The sequence below is a fragment of the Lutjanus erythropterus genome, chromosome 11, assembly GCF_056507025.1.
Source record: "Lutjanus erythropterus isolate fLutEry1 chromosome 11, fLutEry1.hap2, whole genome shotgun sequence".
Lineage (NCBI taxonomy): Eukaryota > Metazoa > Chordata > Actinopteri > Lutjaniformes > Lutjanidae > Lutjanus > Lutjanus erythropterus.
In genome coordinates, this window is record NC_139327.1 from 38,182,222 (window position 1) to 38,203,990 (window position 21,769).

General features: G+C 38.3%; 1 protein-coding gene across 1 annotated transcript in view; it reads right to left on the reverse strand.

Annotated features, from left to right (window-relative positions):
- The window catches only part of wwc1 (WW and C2 domain containing 1), a 61,563-nt gene extending 42,173 nt beyond the window's left edge, over positions 1-19,390 (reverse strand). Inside the window, exon 1 of the mRNA XM_084730052.1 lies at positions 18,411-19,390. Within this exon, the coding sequence (XP_084586178.1) occupies positions 18,411-18,529 (119 nt within the window). The 5' untranslated portion in view covers positions 18,530-19,390. The remainder of the gene's footprint in view (positions 1-18,410) is intronic.
- Positions 19,391-21,769: the final 2,379 nt, after the last annotated feature.

The following is a 21,769-nucleotide window of genomic DNA, read 5'->3' on the forward strand; positions in this document are numbered from 1 at the left end:
ATGAAAGAAAAAAGCGCTAAAACTTGGATAAAATATTCCTTACATGTCCCAATTTTACCCCAAAACTCTGTTGAAGTTCTGTTTTCACATTTATTGGTAATTAAGATTCATGAGGACTGTAACAGTGTGCTGCAAAAAATATGATCCCCATCACATCCTTTGTTTCTCTCCTCACACAGATCAGATTAGATTATTATAAACTCCATTCATACTGTGCTGCTTAGCTGCTGGTTTTATTTATACTATTCAAAACAAAATATCAAATATGGATGAGTCTATTAGTACTTCTTGAAAGGGTGGTAGGAGAGTTTTAGGTAATTATAACATCATATGATCCCTCTGTTTCACCAGGCTGAAGTGAAACGGGGAGTATTTTTGCTTGAAGTTCATAGAAAATTAAACCAATTTATTTTAGCTCACATGTAGTGATAATAGCTGCATTTTTATTATTTTAATCATTGCATTCAAAGGTGAAATCATGTTCGGTGGTGACTGTGGTGTAGTTGTCAATTTATGGTAACATGACAAACTGCTGTTAAGTCACATCTGATAATTAAAGTTGTGGATACCGGATATGATCGACAGCCGGGGTTCCCCTACTCTTTCATCAAGGAGCCCTACAGTAGATGCACATTGTACCACATGCCCCCAGTTTGAGAGGATTTTGTCTTATGGAAGAGTAATGTTGATATTTCTACATTTGAAGATGATAAATTTCTTCCTATTCATTTGTTCTGTTCCTTCTCTTGTTGTTCCAACTTCCAAAATATGTGATGAAAGTTAAAATATTCCACCTTTTGCTGAAGACTCCCCAAAATCCAACTTATGGAACCCTGTTGGTCCACGGACCCTATTTTAAAAACCACGAATACTCCAATCCTGATGACTCCCTGGCCGCACTTAAGCTGCTGAGCTAATTTTACATTAGCTAGCATAATAATTTCACAGACCTACAAGACAAGCCGCTGCTCAGCTATAAATGTCCAGACAGCATTAGCTTTCTCACTAACTTCTGAAATATCAAAACAGCACAGATACAGAGAGGCATTTTTCTGAAATCATTGGATTCGATTTTAGCTACCATCTTTAAACATCTGTAGCCACAAACCAGTCTGTTTTTGTTCATTGTGCTTCAAGACATCAACATGGAGTTACAAACAGAGCACACAAGACGGACAGATGACAAAGTCCAGGCCTCACTGAGCATTTATGCTGAAGATGAAATCCAGCACAAATAGGAAACAATGATCTGGCGTCATTGTTGTTCTATAGTTGTGCACAAAAATGACATTTAAAACATCCATCTCTTTTTCAAATGTCAGAAGATGTGCCTAATTGTTGCAGGTCTTTACACTGTGGTGTAAACAGGCTGCAGGAACCTTTGACTTCAATTTTGCAGTTTTACTATCCCCGCCAATTTATATGATCTGAAAATGAGAAGTCTGCTAACAGCATTGATCCTGCCTTTGTTTTCATAGGGGTCAGTTGGGCGCAAAGAGGTTGCAGTGGTTAGGGGCCACTTTATGTTTTAAATGGGCGTCAACTGGGTGCCTCAGTAACTCAGCTGGTAGTCTCGCATAGCCAGACCTCTTTCCACAGCATTTAGCGCTGGAGAAAGGTCTGGCATACACCTTCTGCTATAAGGGGAAAAAACGCCCTGCCAAGTTTGCATTTGTCTTGGGTGGCGCCAACACCAGGATGCAACAACGGCGCCGCTACAAAAAAGTGTCGAGAGGGAACTTGTTGTGGTGGAACATTTGCATGACGGGAGGCGAGCTCTGGCATTAAAATGACTACATCACTGGTAAACAGCTATATATTTGTTTATGTTCATACTAATCTACTGTTTTCGGCGTGTAGGTTGCAGCTCAGAGGTTTTTTCTTGGTTCCCAAGGAATTTGAAAAGGTGGACACAGATGCTACGATGCCACTTGGAGCAAGCAACTGACGGCAGGATACCAGCAGTGCATCCAGTGAGTCAGACTACTCAGTTGGTAGAGCATGTGCCCCCATCTACAAGGCTATCAGTCCACAGCAGTGGCGAAGGGTTTGACTCCCACTTAGAACCCTTTGCTGCATGCCCCCCCCAAATTAAAAGTAATAATTTTCCATAAGGGTTGTCCTAATCCACATCAACAGTATCTGGAATACCAGACAGGATGAACAAACAGACAAATGCAAGGAAAGCACCTCTCATTGATTTGACCATGAGAGACAACAACCAGCAGAGTAAAGAGCGAGACTCTTGTCTTTGGCTTTTCTCCTGCTCTGCCTCTTGTGTTACGTGACTGCAGATAAACACAAACACAGAGCAGCGGCTCACTGCTGAGGGGAGAAACTGAACTGGGTCCTTTTTCAGCCGATGAATAATGAAAGGGGCCCGGAGAAGACCCCCTCAGCTCCGCTCTAAATTTAGCTCAGGAAGACAGGGAGGCTTCTGCCAACCGCTGATCCCAGAAAAAAGCCGGCTGGTTGGCTGGCTGGGTATACACATCCCATTATTTGATTCCTCTCTCCTCTCACCCACTAAATCCTATCCTCTAATCGCCGGGCCGAGGGGAGTCGCTGACCTAAACTCGTCGCTCTCCGTCACAGTTTCCCTCAGAGCGGAGGACCAGCTGGCAGCAGCGGCCCAGCCTCCATTTCACTGTCAGTCATTCAATAGCCACTTGTAGTGCTTCTCACATGCTTCACTGCTTTTAGTGCCCACACTGCCTGCCATGGCTGATGTGGTGATATGGACAAAAACTACTGTCATGGTAATAATTAACAAATACCTTGAAAATTCCACAACAATACGCCTCATATACTGTTTGTTTTAGCACTTTTATATTATTAGTTTTCAACAGGGAAGCACTTTGTTTGCTAATTATCTTTCAAGTAATCTTTTAGTATATGAAATATGAAAATGTGAAAGTATTTGTTTTGTTCACCCAAAGCACAAATATCAGGGTTCCTACACCTTTTCTCAAGTCAAATTCAAGCACATTTCAAGCACCTATAAAGGTGCAATTTCAATTTCTATCTTGGCAATAGGGTGCAAAGTTAACTTTTTAGTTAAGTCAACTTTTTTGGCCACTGCCGAAATGGTAAGTGAATGTTCAAATTTTACCAGCCACTTGCACTTTTCACCAGCATTTGGCTGGTGCTAATTTTGTGCCCTGCATGGCAGTATTCACCAAGAAATAACTTTATTATCATTGGCCTGTAAACAGGAGTGATCTGTGTATTTTTATACCTCAGCAGTTAGTTTCTGTTGTCCGATATGACGGCTACAAGACCACTGAAGACAACAAGAAGAAGCTAACATGCAGCCATGATCCAGTCCAGTGAACGTGATGCACTTTTATTCAAGAGTGTGGGAACACTGAACCTGCGCCAAGCACACTTCATCACCTAATACCACTTCTAGACCTACATATGAAGCATTATTACTTTTATACCAAAGCACTTTACGCTGTGCTTCTCATTCACTCACACACACGTTCCTGGATGCCATGCAGGGTGTTGACCTGTCTGATCAAACAACAGCCTGTTCCACCGTCTCATCCACGTCCATGTTAAGTTGAATCCAGATATTTGATGAAAATATGTTACTTGTTGATGAGTGGAGCCTTGGCGCAGTAGCAGGTGTTTGCGGTGTTACACAAGTGTTCAGATATACACTGATTACACTACTTGCCCACCGCCCACACATGCTTTTTTAAAATAGAAATTAAACCCACTTAGTTAATTTTCCCATATCAGTGGGATTCATTTGCAAAATCCTAAGCATGTTCTAAATTTTTGCAATATTTACTTTGACAGTTGCCTCATAAACAGAGCATGCGCTCCGCTTCGTACAGCAGCAGTGGCAAAGTCGCAGCTAAGACTAGCAGGAGTCAGCCTGACATGAGGTTGCATGGAGTTGATGTATGTTCTCCAGATACTTGTGTGGGTTTCTGTGAGTTATTCACCAACAAAAACATGTATGCTAGGTCGATTCTCCAGTCAGTAGCCCTGACCAAGGTGCTGGTTTGAAACTGCAGCTTGTCCCCAGGAGCTGCACACCTGCTGCCCACTGCTCCTGATAATACGATTGGTTAAATGCAGAGACTGAATCTCACTGTATGATGTACTCTGTATAACTGCGTATGTGACAATAAAGTTTGCTACAGTTGTTGGGATCAGTGTGGGGGATGTTTGATGGACCTGGCAACTCTAAACTTTGAACCCCTCTAAGCATTTGCTTTGTTCAAAGTAAGGGAGAGATTCCAATGTCTAATATCACTGACAAACATCTTTTCTTGTAAGATGTACGTTATAATCTGTAACACAAGTTTATTAACTGGTGGGAAAGTTTCCTAATTGTGGCCCCCTGTAAAAGCCAGTCTTTTAGGCTAAATACTTTGACATTGCACATAAATTATATTGTCATTGCCCAAACTGTCAGAACCAACAACTACCAATATTGTTTGTCAATGGAAAAGGCCTTTTAAGATACTTTGTGATTTTGGCCAGTTTCAATAAATTCTCTTCACTTGACATTTTGTTTGTGCCCCTGGTGAGTCGACACATGCTGCTCTGACAAATTTAACAGAGAAGTCAACAACAGACAACTGTTTATCCTCCGCTGATCGGACAAAGTTATTCAAGTTATTAAACCTTCACAAAATGATCCTAACTCCATCAAAATGCTGCTGAATATAAAAATACATGGCATGTGTTTGTCTGATGGCTTCAATCACTGACTCATTTGAAGCTGCTGGTATCTTTGACACTAGATTGGTATCAGATGAAACAGCTTCTTGTCTCACAGATCACTTGTAGCGCTGCCAGTCATCCATGTGGACTGACAGCATGCTGCTTGCATGCTGTAACGTCACTCATATTTTTTTAGTTTTTTATAGCAGGTTAGTCAATGTTAAACACACACACTACATTTACACCTGTGGGGAGTAGGGTAAATAAAATAAAAACACCCGGAGTTAAGTTTTTTTTTCCTTTCTCTCTCATTTTAATTTTTGTTTTCTTTTTTACAGCCACATTTACAAGGCAATTACTGATTTTAAACAGACGTCATGTTGATCTTTATCCCCCCACTTATGTCCAGAGTGAGTAACCCTGCGTTATACAACAGCTAAACCCACCAATTAACAGCGGAGAGCGTCACATGATGGTCTGCATGTTTTTTAAGAAGCTTACCAAAAACTCTGGGAGGAAAACCCTGAATTCTTCTACTGTTTTCAGCATCAAAGTTGTCAAAAATTAATTTGCAGCATATCAATACCGGTTCTACATCTGCCTTTATGACCCGATATCAGCCAAAGCCGAGTACACACACACTCCCGCAGGTTTCGCATACCAAGGTAAACAGCCAGGCTGGGCCCCGGTGCTCTAATGCAAACTGACAAAGCGTGCGGCAGAGTGCAAACACACAGGGAGGCGGGCTGCATATCTGAGCGGTGAGTCAGAGAAATGTTCATTCAGAGCGGCGTATAAATTCCTCAAGTCGAGTTATGAGGCTTCCAACTACATTTCACAGCCGCTCAAGGTCCAATAGTAAAACAATCACACACACACGCACACACACATCCCTTCTCTCCTGTCACCCACAGAGGAGAATCTAGTGTGCTTGACTGACAAAGCAAACAAATAAATTGATGTTTCTTTTTAAGATAAATAACAGCCCATCATAAAAATGACAAATGACAGCAGAGATCTGCCTCAGTCCCTCTGCACATTACCCTGCTCATACCAGTAACGGTGTGTTATCTGACCGATAACATTCCTTTAACCTGACGACATGCATTCAATGCGTCACTGCAAGGGTGGATAGATGATTACTGCACTTTATGAGAGCTGCATAGGGAGTTTGGTTGATGCATTTTTTCCCAAGATTTTCTTTTCACCTCCTTCTTTTGTTCCCCTTTATGTTTTACTTTTTCTTGATTTGAGTCCTCTTGCAGATCTGCAGAAACTTTAACATGCTGTGTACATCTGAAGAGCTCAGAAGGGCTCAGTCCTAAATTATCAAACTACTAGGGATCTATTTTCGGAACTCTATCAGATGTTTTTTGGACAGATGATTGAACTTGAGCCTTGCATTGCCATATTTGGCATCCTGGGAGAGGATAAGAGCTGGGTACCAGTACAGATACCTTGACTTCATTACCAGTTCCTGAATAATACCTTTTACTATACCTATTTTATCAAATCCATTTTTTAGAACAAGGAAAAGGAAGGAACATTAAGAACAAACTGCTGCCTCCCATCAGCAGCAGTCAGTAGCCCAATCACGAGCTGCATCGATTAATCAATTTATTATTAAATTAATCAGCAACTATGCTGGTAGACGATTTATCCATTTGAGTGGCAACTATTTTTATAATCGATTAATTGATTTGAGTAATTTTTTATGAAAAAAGTCAAAATTCTCTGATTTCAGCGTCTTAAATGTGAATAATTTCTGGTTTCTTTACTCCTCTCTGTCAATAAAACATCTTTGATCTTTGAATAAAACAAGACATTTTAGGACATCCTCCTGACGTTTTAAAACAAACAACTGTTTATCGAGCCTAACCTAATCCAAAGAAGAAGATAGAAATAACGATGTAAATTATGTTTGTGGTACTGGAAAACGGTGGCAGAGTGAGACCTCTTACTTTCACTGAGCCCTGATCTGACAACCATCCACCGCGTCTCCTTGTGCATTTCTCTACTTCTACTTCTACTGTCTGTGAGCAACACCATGTTAGCATATGTCAGCAGACGGTAGAGGATGCGCCGGGGCTTCCACCCCGGTGGACGACGTGGTGAATGGATTCACCGACAAGCTAGCAGGTTAGCTGCACTGGCTAGCTAACGAGCTGCACAAAGTTCACTTAATGTTACTATGCTGAGAAAAAAAAAACCCAAAACAATCTGTGAGCATTAGATTAACATTGTATCAATCAGAAGCATTATTAGATCTTGGTACGAGCACACTGCATGCTTAACAACTCACTGACACTGATCAGATTTACTCCATAGGAATCTAAATTTGGTACCGGATGACAGGGCATTTTTTGTTGTTCAGTACCAAGCCCTAGTGAGGATAGTCTTTTTAGAGGAGCTAATAACATGATTGTAACCTTTATAATGTTATTAGCATGTATGAAAACTCTCCTGAACTTGAAAATCCCTGTCCACAGTTATAATTTATGGTTAAGAGATTTCATACAGCACTTAAAACTATAAAAACTTCTCCTCATATGTAACCTGCAGCTGTGCTTTTTGGACAGATACTGCATCAATGAGTCTTTTCCCACTTTTCTCCCTTTTGTTTCTAAAACATAGCTACATTATTTGCATTGAACCTGGTTGTTTACTTCTTTAAACCATACCAGCAAGGGTTTGACACACAAACTAACAGGTGGCAAGAAAACAGACCAGAAGAGAAGACTGTAACACATGGAATCAGCACTACAATCTGGGAGTTGCATACACCTGCAGACATTAGATAGTCAAATATAGAGCAACAGATATGTGTGACTCTTCCTCTGAGGGCAGGAGGACACACACAACGCTGTCTGTGTCAAAATGAGGCTTGCTGTCTTTCTTCATTCCTTAACTATAATGGGAATATTTACACTTGGCTGCAGCAGTAAATTTGATACCAACTGCTCCTGTGGTTCTGTTTCTTTCTCTCTCTTCTCATCAAAGATCATTTCAAACTTCACAGAAATATCATTAGAGAATAACGTCTCTCAGACTCATTTCAGCTGGTTATTTGCAGTCCTTGTAATGCAGTCTCTAAACGCTTTATGTAAATACCAAAATTATAAATGTCTCTGAGGCTGAAGAGGCAGAAAAGGTTTTGCTGACACTGTAAAGCAAACAGGAGGTGTCAATACTCATCAGTCACCTGAAATGCCAGCAAGAGAGAAAGTGAAAACTCTGATGAACAACCTAGAACTAACAATTTTAGAGGAAAAATGCAGTGGGAAAGATAACAAGTACAGATTCCTTACATCTCTGTTTGGAATATTTTTCATACTCCCGTGGATAATAACTGGTCAAACGAGTTGGCAAAATAAGTGCAACTAAGATTTGATGGCAGGAAATATTTGAGCAATCTTAACTACCTGCCTCATGTTCCCTGTGCAGGGACTGAAATGTCTATTTGACAAAATCTCAGCAAAGGAGACAGAAAAAAAAACAGCTATGTTCATTTGGTGGCAGCTAACAGCTTGATGTTAGAACAACAATTAAAAGTTAAAAGTCAGATTATAATCACGACAAAAGAGACAGAAGTCCCACATTAGAGAAGCTGGAACCAACAAATATTTGGTATTTTTATTTGATACATTTAATAAATTACTCACTTATTTAGTTGTTGACTAAGAACTACCAGTATTAACTACAATGTAGTTACAGTAACACTTCCCTCTTCATATAATCCAGTGAGAAAAAAGTCATTGTTTTCCAAAAATTCTAAAAACTAGTTGGCTAATTTTAGTTAAATTACTTGTTAATTTGTGTTGCGTGAGATTTTTGATTACTTTTTAATTGCTTCATGTAACTGTCAATTTGCATGGAAATTGTTTAATGTGATTTGCAACCTGAAACAAGTTGCACAAAAGTTTGTACTTATCTAGTACAGAAACTGGTTATCAGTTATGATTATTTTTATTACAGTATTATTTTTTTTATTAAATTTCTAATCCAATTTTTTCAAAATAAAAGACCTCACACAGACACACAATCATGACGACAGACAGAAAATACACTATTTAACTATGTGACCTACTTATCCTTAAGAAAAAGTACCAAGCTAACAAAATCTGAGGGAGTAAACATAGTCGGGTGGGAAAAATTCTCCAAAGCTGAAACACTTTTGAGGTGCAAAAAAAACAAAATTAAATTAAATTAGATTTAATTTTCTTTTAATTTTCTATTTCTTAGAAAAGAAATAGTGGAAAATGGGTGTATAAAATCAGAGCTCGACCATCTACAACCGTTTTGACAGATTGGCAACCACTTTTTAACACACATAAACAGCAAAATGTGCAATGTAATATTAATGGCATTAGTGATACTTAAATACTGCTGTAAGGGGGGTCCTGGTCAACTCATTGTTTCTGTTCTGTTGTTCATTTTTGGTTTTATTTTTTATTTTAATTATTATTGTTCATTTTATTCGTTAAACCTTTTTTGAATTAGATGTTTTGCAACTTGTTTCTTATTACCTTAGTTAATATTACCTTTGTGCCTATTAAATTATTTAATTTCATGATGACTTCATTGTCATATGTACAATTGTAACGGTCATCAAAATGAGCCTTGAATGCACAAATGGAATGTATGTGAAATTTAATTGCTCAATAAAACAGACAGTGCCTTGGTGCATTTACTCGTGTACACACAAGCCTCTGTTTTAGAGACAATGGCGGCGCTTATTAACTTGTTTGACCGTGGCGTTGAAAAGTTCTCACCCCTTAACACAAACAAACGTGCAAATTGATTCAACTGACAAAGAACCAGATGAACCTGAATGAAAAAGAAAAATGAAGTCTTGAGAGGTAAAGTATTCAGGCACCTTTGAGCTGGACAGAAAATCAGATTGCAGAGCCTCTGCATCACAGACCTCAACGTGACTCATCAAGGTCACTAGTTAAGGTAGCGCTCCTTCCAGGACCACGGTCACTGGAATAAAGCTTTTAAATATCCTTTTGTGTCACATTTTCATTATTAAGCTGATGTATAACTACACACTATTTTAAATTTCTCAAAATAAAATGCGACTAGAGCTGCAACTAATGATTATTTCCATTGTCAATTATTTTCTTGCTTACTCAATTAGTTGTTTGGTCTATAAAACGTCAGAAAATGGTCGAAAATGTCAATAAGTGTTTCCCAAAGCCCAAGATGATGTTCTCAGACATCTTCTTCTGTCCACAACTCAAGGACAACTTAATAATGGATTTAATTAACGAATTTTAGCGATGCAGCTCTTGCAGAGCGGCCCTGAATAAGAGAAAAGTTGAAGAATTTGCATCTGCAGAAAAGATTTTTATTTTTGACCACAAGAAAAGAAACATACTATAAACTGCTGTTGTTGTGCAGATGTCTACTGTCTAACTCTGCAGTCAGGAAACCACTTTCACCTCTGTATTAATGCTGTTGTTGTTAGATGCCACACGTAAATAAGTTATAAGGTGGTCGGTTATGTATTAAAAAAACTACACTGCAGCGGTGAGCGAGCCAGCCTCTGTTCAGATCCTGGTTAACAGTTTGCGGGGCCTCACGCTGCACTTTGACCCCGTGCACCTTGGCAGGCAGTGAAAGGGATTTCAGATGAATCAGGCCTTTGGTTGGCGAGTCTGCGCAGTGCTCGGTCCTTCACGTCGTGTGTTTCAGGAATGTGTGTGTTTTTTAAGGACTTTGTTTGGGAAGGTCTCGCTGCCTCTAAGTGTCCAGATGTAAAACAACCAGACAAGATTCCTTAAAAGAAAAAAAGTCTTATACCACCCGCCACCTTTTAGACTGTAACTGCAATGACAACTGTGTCATCTGTTTTTTTTTATTAACTTCACTTTGCTTGCTTGCTGTTGTTCTGTCATATCTTCACGCAACACTGCTCTGTGTGCCACTGGTGATGATTTGTGGCACAATAACCGAGGGCGTACACAGCCTGAAATATAAACTAGGGTAGCTGTCATCCAAAACACAGTGACCTGACTTGGATGTCCCTTTGGTGGACAGCACAGGTGGGTGACACCTGAACATCACTCGCTGGCTCGACTGAAGGATAACAAAAGAGCCAATTATCACAGCTGCACATGAGAATGACTAAACATCAGGTCAGTAGAATCATGGGTCTACCTACCACATCAGGTAATCCACTGCGCAAACTATGAATGGACGATACGAGTTCCTGATCAGGGTGCAAAATTAACTTTTTTGTCCAGCAGCCAAATGGTCATTGAATGTTCAAATTCTGCCAGCCACTTAATAGATTACCATTGGTTTTTTGGCTGCTAAGCGAAGCAAATCTGCCAGCCGCTTCCATATTTTGGCGGCTGGTGTTAATTTTGTGTGTTATACAGTACATTTTCTGGAAATTCAACTTAGAGAGTTATGAATAAAAATCAGAACAAAAATCCTATAAATTAAACACTGCCATAAAGCTGTTCTGATCATCATTTTTGCAGCATTACCTGCAAAACCCTGACGCAACCAAAGGTTTTCAGTACATTACATTACAACAATATTTGAAACTGCTCAGGGTCTACATACCATCATTAGGAAATCACCATAAATATCAAGCCCAATAAATTATCGGCCGGTATTATTATTCCACTAATGAAATTCTAGGCGATAACTGTCGGCTATAATAATATCTGTTAGCAATGTTATACTTTGTCAGGTCTCATCTATAGAATATTAAATAATCCATCTTGGCTCATTGCATCTAAGCCTTTCTTATTCTCTGTACAAAAAAACGGCAAATTATCAGTTTTCTTATCGGTATCAGCCATGGGACACAAGTAATTATCAGTTATCGGCTGGAAAAACTCCACATTGCTCATCTCTAATCGTCATGTAAGCCAACCCCATTGCAGACAGAGCAACAGGATTCATCTAAGACAGTCCAACATCATGGTAGCAGGATGGAACAAACAGACATTAGAAAACTCTGGCATCGTGACACCTCACCTAAGATTTAGAGCTGGAGCGATAAGTCGATTTAAAGAAAATGACTAAAACTATTTTGATGATTGATTGTTTCATTCTTCAAGCAAAAATATTAAAGATTTGCTGGTTCAAGCTTCCTAAATGTTACAATTTGTTCCTTTTCTTTGTCATTTATCATAGTAAACAAAGAGTCTTGCACTGCTGGTTGGATAAAAGAGGCAATTTGAAGACTCTGAAGATAACTTCAGGCTCTCAGGAACTCTAAGTAACATTCTTCAAAATGTTTTGACATTTTATACACTAAATGATTAATTGATAATAAAGAGTTTGCAATCTATTGTAAAATCCAACGGCAAAATGAAAATAATCACTGTCTGCAACGCCAAAAGACTAAACCCAAAACTAACTAAATCAGTGTGGTGGCGAATTTGAAAAACAATAAATTCATAGTCAGTGAAGAATATGGCAGATCAGTTTTTATGGGATTTTATTTTTGTCACATATATAAAACTAGAGTTAACGGCTCTAAAGATGATTTAACATGACAATGCAACTAAGGTCAGAGGGATTGTTTGTAAGCTAATGGCTGTGGCTCTTCCCATCTATTGGTTGTTTGCTTGTGGTGGTGATATACAGTTGATTCAATGTCCATCTAGATAACAGCATCAACGGCACAAATAAAACATGTAAAACACAAAGTAGACCGAAGGCAGTAAGAAAATAATCTGTGTTCTCTCACACCAAATGGTCACACAGGAAAGAAAAAAAACAACCTTTAAGCCTCCAGAATTCCAGACATAAGCCATTAAAAGGATTTGGTGTCAAAGTCCGAGGGGTCTTAAGTAACTGGTAAAGATGAAAAACGAGCCCCCATGAAAAATCTTGCCCTCCCCTCCACACTGTGGTTTTGGACAAGCAGGACTGTGTCATGTAGCGCTGCATGCTTGGCACTCTAAGCCTATTACACTGATGGATTTCTATAAGAGAGGGAGAAAAAAAGGTAACTCACACCTCCAGACCTGATTTCTAATTACAGGAATGTAAATGAGCAGGATGTACCCTCGGAGAAAAACAGCAAAGAAGAAAATAACTCTGGTAGTCAGCTTTTTTCTTTTTTTTCCCTGGCAAATAATTTTTTCTGGTTTGGGACTTCGATGAATTTGTCTAACAAATTAAGCATTCTATATTTTAAAATATCTGGAACATTTTAAAGAAATCTTTACCTCAATCAATCAATTATTCAGTACTACACAATACCTTGCCTAGTGGCAATTATAAATTCAAGACCTCATTTTGTAATAAAACAAACTGAAATGCTGTTATGCTCAATAAAAAAACTATGCTACCAACCAAGAGTTTTCTAATTCTTTAACTTAATAAAAAAAAAACTATTAAAACCACCATCTTGCGAAGTGATATGATATCTATTCACAGCACAATGCAGTGTCCAACTTTATCCATTTATCCCAGGGATTTTGTCAGCCTAAGCTCCTCAACCAGCTTGTTTCTAAGCTGAGGGAACCAGACAGCAAAATCCAAAATTTCCTTCAAGTCTTTTGAGTGAATATCATGTGATATGATGAAAAGCTCCAAAAAAAGCTACTAAACAGGACAGGTGAGATTCTTCTGTCCACCTCCAGACTGTCTGAAAGCAGACTGAAAGGATGAACAATGTATAAAATGACCAAAAAGTCACTAAAGCTGTAACTGAATGTAACAATGGCATTTTAGTTGCACCGTCTCCTAATTATGTATAATTTATAACCATTGGCTTCCATTTATTTCACTGAAGTTCAACTTTCCAGCCAGCCATTGACTTCCATCAATTTAATTATGGTGTTCAACATTACAGGCAGAATTTTTTATTTTTTTTTATTTATTTTTTTTTTGGGGGGGGGGTCTCCATGGGACTTCCCGACCACGATTCATTTTAAATGAGGTTAGACTTTCCATTTGCTTCCATCCATTTTACTATAGTGTTCAGCTTTCCAGCAGCAACTGACTTCCACTCACTTTACTTAGCGGTTTGGCCATGCAGGCAGCCATTGGCTTTCACTGATTTCACTGTAGTGTTCAATGTTCCAGGCAGCCATTGGCTTCCATTCATTTTACTGTGAGGTGTGAGCATACAGGCAGGTATTGGCTTTAATCCATATCACTGTGGTGTTTAATCTTACAGGAAGTCACTGGCTTCCATCCATTTCACTATGATGTTTGACCTTCTGGGGCAATGACTTCCTTCCATTTATTACACTATAGTGTTCAATCTTCCAGGCAGCCACTGGCTTCTATTCATTTCACTATGGCATTCAACCCTTCCAGCAGCAATTGGCTTGCATTTAATTCACTATGAGGTTTGACCATGCAAGAAGCCACTGGCTCTCATTTATTTCACTGTGGTGTTCAACCCTCCAGGCAGCCATTGGCTTCAATCCATCTCACTATGGTGGTCTGACCTTCCAACCAGCAATTGGCTTCCATTCATTTTACTATTAGGTTTGACCATACAGGCGGCCATTGGCTCTAATCCATTTCACTGTGGTGTTGACCTGCCAGGCAGCCACTGGCTTTCATTTCACTATGGTTTTCAAGGTTCCAGGAAACAGACAGCATCTCTCTATTGCATTATTGTGTTTGACTATAAAACAACCATTGTCTTACATTCATTTCGAAGGACCTTCAAATCTCTGAGAACTGCTGGCTTCCATTGCATTTATGGTAAGAAAAACAACTTACAAAGACTTGAAACTTGTTTGAGATGCTGTAAGTAACTGTTCTAATTTTTGTTCAACTTGCATTGTGATCATTTAGTAAAACTAGCATGTTCCAAAACCACAAATTTTAAATTTTCCAGCAACACTGTTTGTTTCTTGGTTATATTTCCAACATAGCTCAGAAATGTAGCATCCTTAAAGCATCCGTGAATGCACAAACAAAACAAGTATTAAAGTGGTCCTGGCTCACGTGTTATATATTATATTGTAAAACTGACAAAAAAAACTATAAGATGTTCACTATATGAGATTAACCTTTTCAAGTTCGAAGTCACTGTTAATTTTTATATCACACTGCACTAAAACAAGTGGAAAGCAAGAAACCAAAAACTGATGCTATGCTCTGATGATGTTAACATGATTTGTAGTTCATTTGTAGTCTCAATGTCTTCTTCTCAAAATTAATACAGGTCATTAGGGCTGAAACTAGCTGTTATATTCATTGTCCATTAACCTGCCAGTTATTTTCTCAATTAACCAATTACTTGTTTGGTCTATAACATGTCAAACAATTGTAAAAAATGTCAATAAATACTTCCCAAAGTCAAAGATAATCTGTTAACTGTCATACAGGAATAAAGACACCACAAAATATTCACATTTAAGGAGCTGGGATCAGAGAATTGTCTTTTTATGTGATGATTAGATTGTGATTAATTTAATAGTTGACAACTTCTCTGTGCAGCTCTACAGGAAATACAAAATTCAGCTGGCAGAGAAACAAATCAAAGTATAAAATCATGCAAAATATAGAACACAACCACACTGAATCCATTACTATTTTTTCTAAGCGAGTGTAATATCTGAAATTTCTTAAGGGTACTCAGTCACTCTTGAGAATTATTCCTGTGAATTCTTCCATGTTCTGTCTCTGATGATTTGAGCAGGAGCGAGGAGGTCCTGCCCTCTGTTTATTCCCTGTCTGCCCTCCCCAGGCTAATGAGACATCACTTATGAACAGAGCACACTGTGAGCGGGGAGGAACACCTTGTTCTTCTTCTTCTTGATGCATTCAGTTTACATTAAAGGTTGCACGGGGAGGAGAACTCCCAGCTTCAAGGTCGAATTTCTATTTCAAACAAGAAGAGACTGTGGTTCTGAAAACAGACATCATATCTGCAGGCGAGTCAAGTTCTCATTAAGATTTCCTCTCATCATCATTCTGCTGTTCATCCCTCTCACTTTCTAGTCCAGGCTACTATTCCCACATTCAACAAAATTGTACCTGAAATAACACAAAATCTTGTGCAAATGTCTCGTCTTTATTTCTCACTGAAAATGTCTGCAGGTTGCCTCAGCTGAGGGTAGAGCTGCAATAATTAATCAATCAGTTAATTGACAAAAAAAAATGAGTGGATCAAATGATCATTTTTGTTTTGTTTTGCTTTTTTTTTTTAACAAAAACGCTGAACATTTGCTCATTCCAGCCTTGCTTTGTTATACATGATAGTAAACTGAATATTTTGGCTTGTCACATTGGCTTGTAGAAATCATAACAGCCACGGATATTTTATAGACAAAATTAAAATAATATTTAGATAAACTGATAATGAAACAGCCCTAATTATGGGGATGAAGTCTCCATCCCAGTGTCCATGTACAAAGGCCGTTGCAGTGATCCCTGTGAGTGACCCACCTGAAGATCAGGGTCAATCCTGCATGTTTTATGGGCTGCTTAGTGGAAAAGGGTCAAGTGATTAGCCAGCTGACAGTACATACTGCTTGTCATCACCAGGAACTCCGTGTTTATGTTTCAGTCTCTTAGTTTTAATCACCTGCTTCTCATGGCCCATACAGATAAGATAACAGATAATTTCACATTGTTTGTATTTCAAAAATAAGTTTATATAATCTGTAGCTTAGGCACACCTGAGGGCAAGAAAGGCTAAGGTGTAGTGAACAAAGATGAATGACTTAATCGGTTATTATTATAGCCAATATTTATCCACTATAATGAAATTATCAGAATAATAAATAACAATATAATTTTTCCATTATCAGACAATAATCAGCCCCAATTTTTTTTCATGCATCCCCAACTTTGCTGTCTAATAGGCTAAAAGACCATAAGTCTTGACATTAACATGTTGGAACAACGGTCCAAAAACCAGGGATGTAATGTAAACAAATTTAGGCAGCAAATTTTCAAATTTGAGAAACTGGAATCATCAAATAACTGGCGTTTTAGGTTGAAAACCGACTTAAACATTTAGTCTTTTTTTTATTCCTGATTAATTCTGTCCATCAACTAATCCTTTGATTCTTTTCTATCACCTGTCATACAGACAAAAAAGAGACAGAAATTGACAATATTCTGAAAAAGAAAATAACTATTAGAAGAACAAGAGACATGGTCTGAAGATGAAGGTGTGATGTAAACAAGACTCTCATTACGATAAGACTTCACTGATCCATGGCATGTTTACATACAGCCATAAAGAGGCCAACTAAGAACAGATAAACTTGAACGAAATAAACAAAAATAAAACAAGATTTTAAGAAATTAGAGAGATAACACTGAAAAACTATATGCGTTAAAATACTTTGAATGGTGCAAATATGTTTGTGACTTATTTACTGCCTGACGTCCAGCTTGTGTGTACAGGTCAACCCAGGGATGTGATGGGTCATCAGGGGTGGTGACAGACAGTCATACTGGTTTCAGTGTTTGTGGTGAGATACACGAGCCGAACGTGGGTCTGGCACGAAACCGGTATGTTAAATATCTTCATCTGTCATCAATGTTGCGTCACTTGGTGTTTGGGGTTTTTCCTTGTCTGAACCAGTGGCCTGACGATAGAGGATGGAGTGATTTTGACCTACTTGAACCAGCTATTGTTACGATCTAGTTATCGTTCCAGTTTTTGTCGTTGGTTCCAGACACTCAGAGGTGAGTTTGATGACAAAAAGAGTAATTATCCAAATGTGCAGTACCACTCAGAGTCTGTGTAGATTCAAATTTGCTGAAAAAAAGTTTGTGAGTAAAGACGACACTGATAGAAATAGAGAAAAAAACATCTGTCCGCTGATACCTGCCGTGCAATTTTTGTATTATTCTGAATTATTAAACAGAGTAAGTTCCAATTACTGCCATTTAGAAATCATTTGATGTCTTTTGGACATTAAGTAGTGTTTGACTCTGCCTTGCTCTCATGCAGCCTTTTCTAATTGTAATCTATGGACCTGCTGCTAATTGCAATGAGGGGCTGATGACTTAACATCTTCAGTTAGACCAAATTTGAGCTGAACAATCAAACGAAACATTATCAAAATCAAGCACAATATCCAAAACTCAGGAGCTGCAATTTTTGGATAAAGTTACAATATGTCACAGCTTTTATCAAGTTTTTTTTCCCCATAAGAATTCAAATTAGGCTTCGACATAATCTGTCAAATCAGATATTATTATAACTGGTATGTATTTGTAACTTTATTATCAGAACAAAAAGATACCACACTGCAAATTTCCCATTATCAGTCAATAATCTATAAGCCCTGATAGTTATTGTGCATGCATAGACGCATATCAAAAACGCAATATCTGTCAAAATAATTGCAATATTTATTTTTTGCATTAAGTAATGCACATTCAATGTACACATGCAAAAAGCAAGCCCTTTTAAAAGTATTTCAGTTGTGTTTTTTTGGATAAAAAACGGGGATTAGTGAAGTTATAAACACAACATATATTCACTGTTTGTTGATGTTATGATTTATAATATAAAAAGCAACCAATGTGTGTGTTATGATGATGAATTATCACTGAATTGCTGATTTGTGATGTGTTATTTGTAACCTGAAATAAATATTCTCCGTATTTGCAAATCCACATGCATAGTAACTGCCTATCAGTGTCCCATCTAGACACATTTCTATTATTTTAAGAGGATAACTAAGTTTTTTGATCACTTGCACAAGGTCAAAGGTCATCCATCCTCTCCATTAGTACCTGAACATCTCACACACACACAGTCCTACCTGTCTCTGGGGTCGATCCAGCTGGTGCACTGGTTAATGTGGTCAATGTAATAGACTTTGCCATCAAAGTCTCTGGCTTCCTCCCAACCCTCAGGTAGTGGCAACTCCTTCCTTGGCATGTCAGACGAGTCTCCATGTAATTAACTCCTCTCTACTCAAAATCATAACGAAGGGAAACCATCGCTTTTCTCTGTCATCATCATCACCATCACCATCATCATCAATAGTATCAGCAGTTATTCCCAAAAGTCCCGGTCTGGCGCGGCTTGGATTAGGCCATAATAATAATAATCCATAATAATCCAGAGATTAACAATGAATCAAACCTCAAAGGGAGACAGAAACTACCTCAGAGGATAAAATAGTTCCAGTTAGCTGCACTTGTGCACCAATTCATTTCTATGTGAATGTCATAAAACAAACCCGTGCTGCTATTTGACGGGTTTTTCCACACGTGAGCGCATGTTTTATAACTTTGAGGGTAACTTTGAGGCGGCCTGGTGACAACTTTTGAAGTAAACTACAATTATCCACGGTCCACAGAGCACCGCTGCCTCAACGTAAACAGAAAGACAGCCCGACGTCCAAGTCCACAAACCGCCGAATAAAACCGAAGATGAGGGTAGTAATGTGTCCACAGCAGCCGTGTTTCACCGGTTCAACCGTGCGAGCGGCGTTAAAAATCCTCTAAAATCCCCAAACTGCTGGGCTCGTTTCTTCTTCTTCTTCTTGCCTACAGGCCACCATGTTTAGCAGCAGTCGCCGATGCTAGCCGCCAGCCGCGGGGGGAACGAGCAGTCTGAACACCGCAGAGACAAGAAAGTAACGACCGAATCCACGGACGTTAAAACCCCGCTGAATCCGACACAAACTTCTGTGTTATTCTGTTTAATTATCCTTTTGAAAAGAAACTGGACGAGAGGGAAGCGGCAGCAGCAGCGGCGGTAAAGTCTCTCTTCAGTCCCGATGACTTCGGCCGGTCGACCGTTGTCAAGTCAAAAAAAATCAACGCGGCTTCCGGTCGGCTGTGATTTCAAAATAAAACATCTGCCGACAAAATCCAGCCATCAAAATAAGACTTCCGGTTACAGTTTTCAAATTCAGAATATCATAAGGTTCTTTTTTTTTTTTTTACACTGAGTTGTTTCACTGAAAAAAATCAGTCAGTTTTTACAACATAGACCTTCCTGATCATGACTATCGAGGACCAAAACTGCCAAAATATTTTTTTTTTTAATTCAATAAATAAATATGCCATTAAATGCACCAAAATATTATTAAAATAAATGCAGGGATTAATTAATTCATAAAATGAGACATAAATTGATATTTCTCTCTTAATTTACATTAATTTTATTCCCCCTGTTGATTTGCTTTCGCAATTTTCCACTTCATGTATTGTTATTCAGTTTTAAATTTATTTATTTAGGTATTATTTGTCCTTGCATTTCTCCATCTCTTTAATTCCCCAAATGTATTTATTTCTCTATTTTCTTTTACATTTCTTTTTGAATTTCTGCCTCATTATACAAATAAGGTTACTGTCATTCAAAGTGTGTAATGGGGTTAAAGTTTTGTCTATTAGTTGATTGACACTAGTGTGCAAAGAATCCTTGCATGAGTACATTAATAACAAAGATGGAAAATTACTCTCCATTTTTGCTGTTAAAAGAAGAAATGAAAAGAAAAAGTACAAAGCAAAAAGAAACAAACAACAAACACATAATAGAAAATAATAATAGAAAAATAATAATAATAGAAAGAAAAATGAGAAAAAAGTAGATTAGGATATGTTGGGAACAAACAGTCTAAAAGTGGAATTAGTCCAGAATTTACACTCTGAAAAAAATATAAAATAACCTAAATTATTGTATCCATATGGCTCATTATGACCGAAATCTAGTTATTTTGAGCTTTAGGAAAAAGGTCAATTTCTACATCATTTAAGTAAAGTATTGTAATACAGTCAGTTCAGGCTGTAACCATTTTCATAACAACAACACAAACACAGAGTCACCCAGATGAGCTCTTTGCTTAGATTACTGCTGATATTAAGCCAATTAATGTGTTAAAGTTTAGATTAGATTAAAGTAGACTAAAGTTTACATTATTTGTGATACTTTTGTTTACTATCTGTGGCATCAGTATTCTGCTGAACTTTTTTTTAACAATTACATTATCAACAAACTGACTTTTGAGCCTGTTGACCACTGAGGTCAAAGGTCATCATCTTCATCCCTCTCCCACAGCCTGCCCCGAGACATGTGTAAGTTTTGTCCATTTTTCATTTTTCATTTAACTTTTTATTCTTTTATTATTTATTCTAATCACATTTATTTTATGGCTGTGGTAGTTCCAGACATTTATTTTCATATAAATGTTGAGTTTTGTAGTCATCAGCCCACTTTGCTTCACATGTTTCTGTGTTAACAAACTTTCTAAGCCCACAGCGCCCTCTGGTGGTCAACACGCTGAAGTGCTACATGCTGAGAGATGAAGAAGACTGACCCCAGGCCAGTTTTAGACAGACATGTACAAGGTGGAGGCTTGTGCATGTACACACCCCACCCCTGGTTTATAGGAGCAAACCTGGACTGAAAGAGACACTGTGACAGCTGTGTTTGTAGCAGCGTTGTGTCTCTTTGTCATGCTTTTCTGTCTCCCTGTAGTTGTTTTGTGGTAATTTTGTGTCTCTGTGTAGTTGTTTTGTGTCTCTTTGTGGTCATTTTGCATCTCTTGTGGTCATTTTGTGTCTCTTTGTAGTGATATATATTGGACTGATTGACATATTGAGTCTCTTGAGCCATCTTGGGCTTCGAAGGACACAGAAAAAAGTTTGAATGTTAAACTCAGAGTAATTTACAGACACAGTTGATCTGGTTTGGACAAAGTAAGATGGAGCTCTGTAATCGTCCACTAACCTTCTGGACATGAGCGATTGCTCTATACGCTCTGGTTGCTATCAGGTATGTAACCACACTTTGCATGATTATAAGACCAGAGTTCACTCATGTAAATGTCCTGTGAGTTAATAATGTAACCAGAGGCTCCTTTCTTCTTCTCTGTGTTCTCAAACTGCTCCCTCAGAAAAACATGACATGACTGATTTAAGAAGCAAAAAAAAACTGTTCAGGGAACGATCTTATATTATCAGTTTAAACCATGTATAGACTATATTTATGCAAATAATTTCGTAGCCACAAGACACATTATTTTCATCCTGTGCGGTCGCTTCCCGTTGGTCACTAACCTTCATGTAACCGTTATTAGAGCACCTGTTGGCGGATTGATACATGTAGTTAAAAGTCCCAGTGATGCTGTGCTCTATATCAGCACTCAGTGGATGCCTGTTGTCCAAT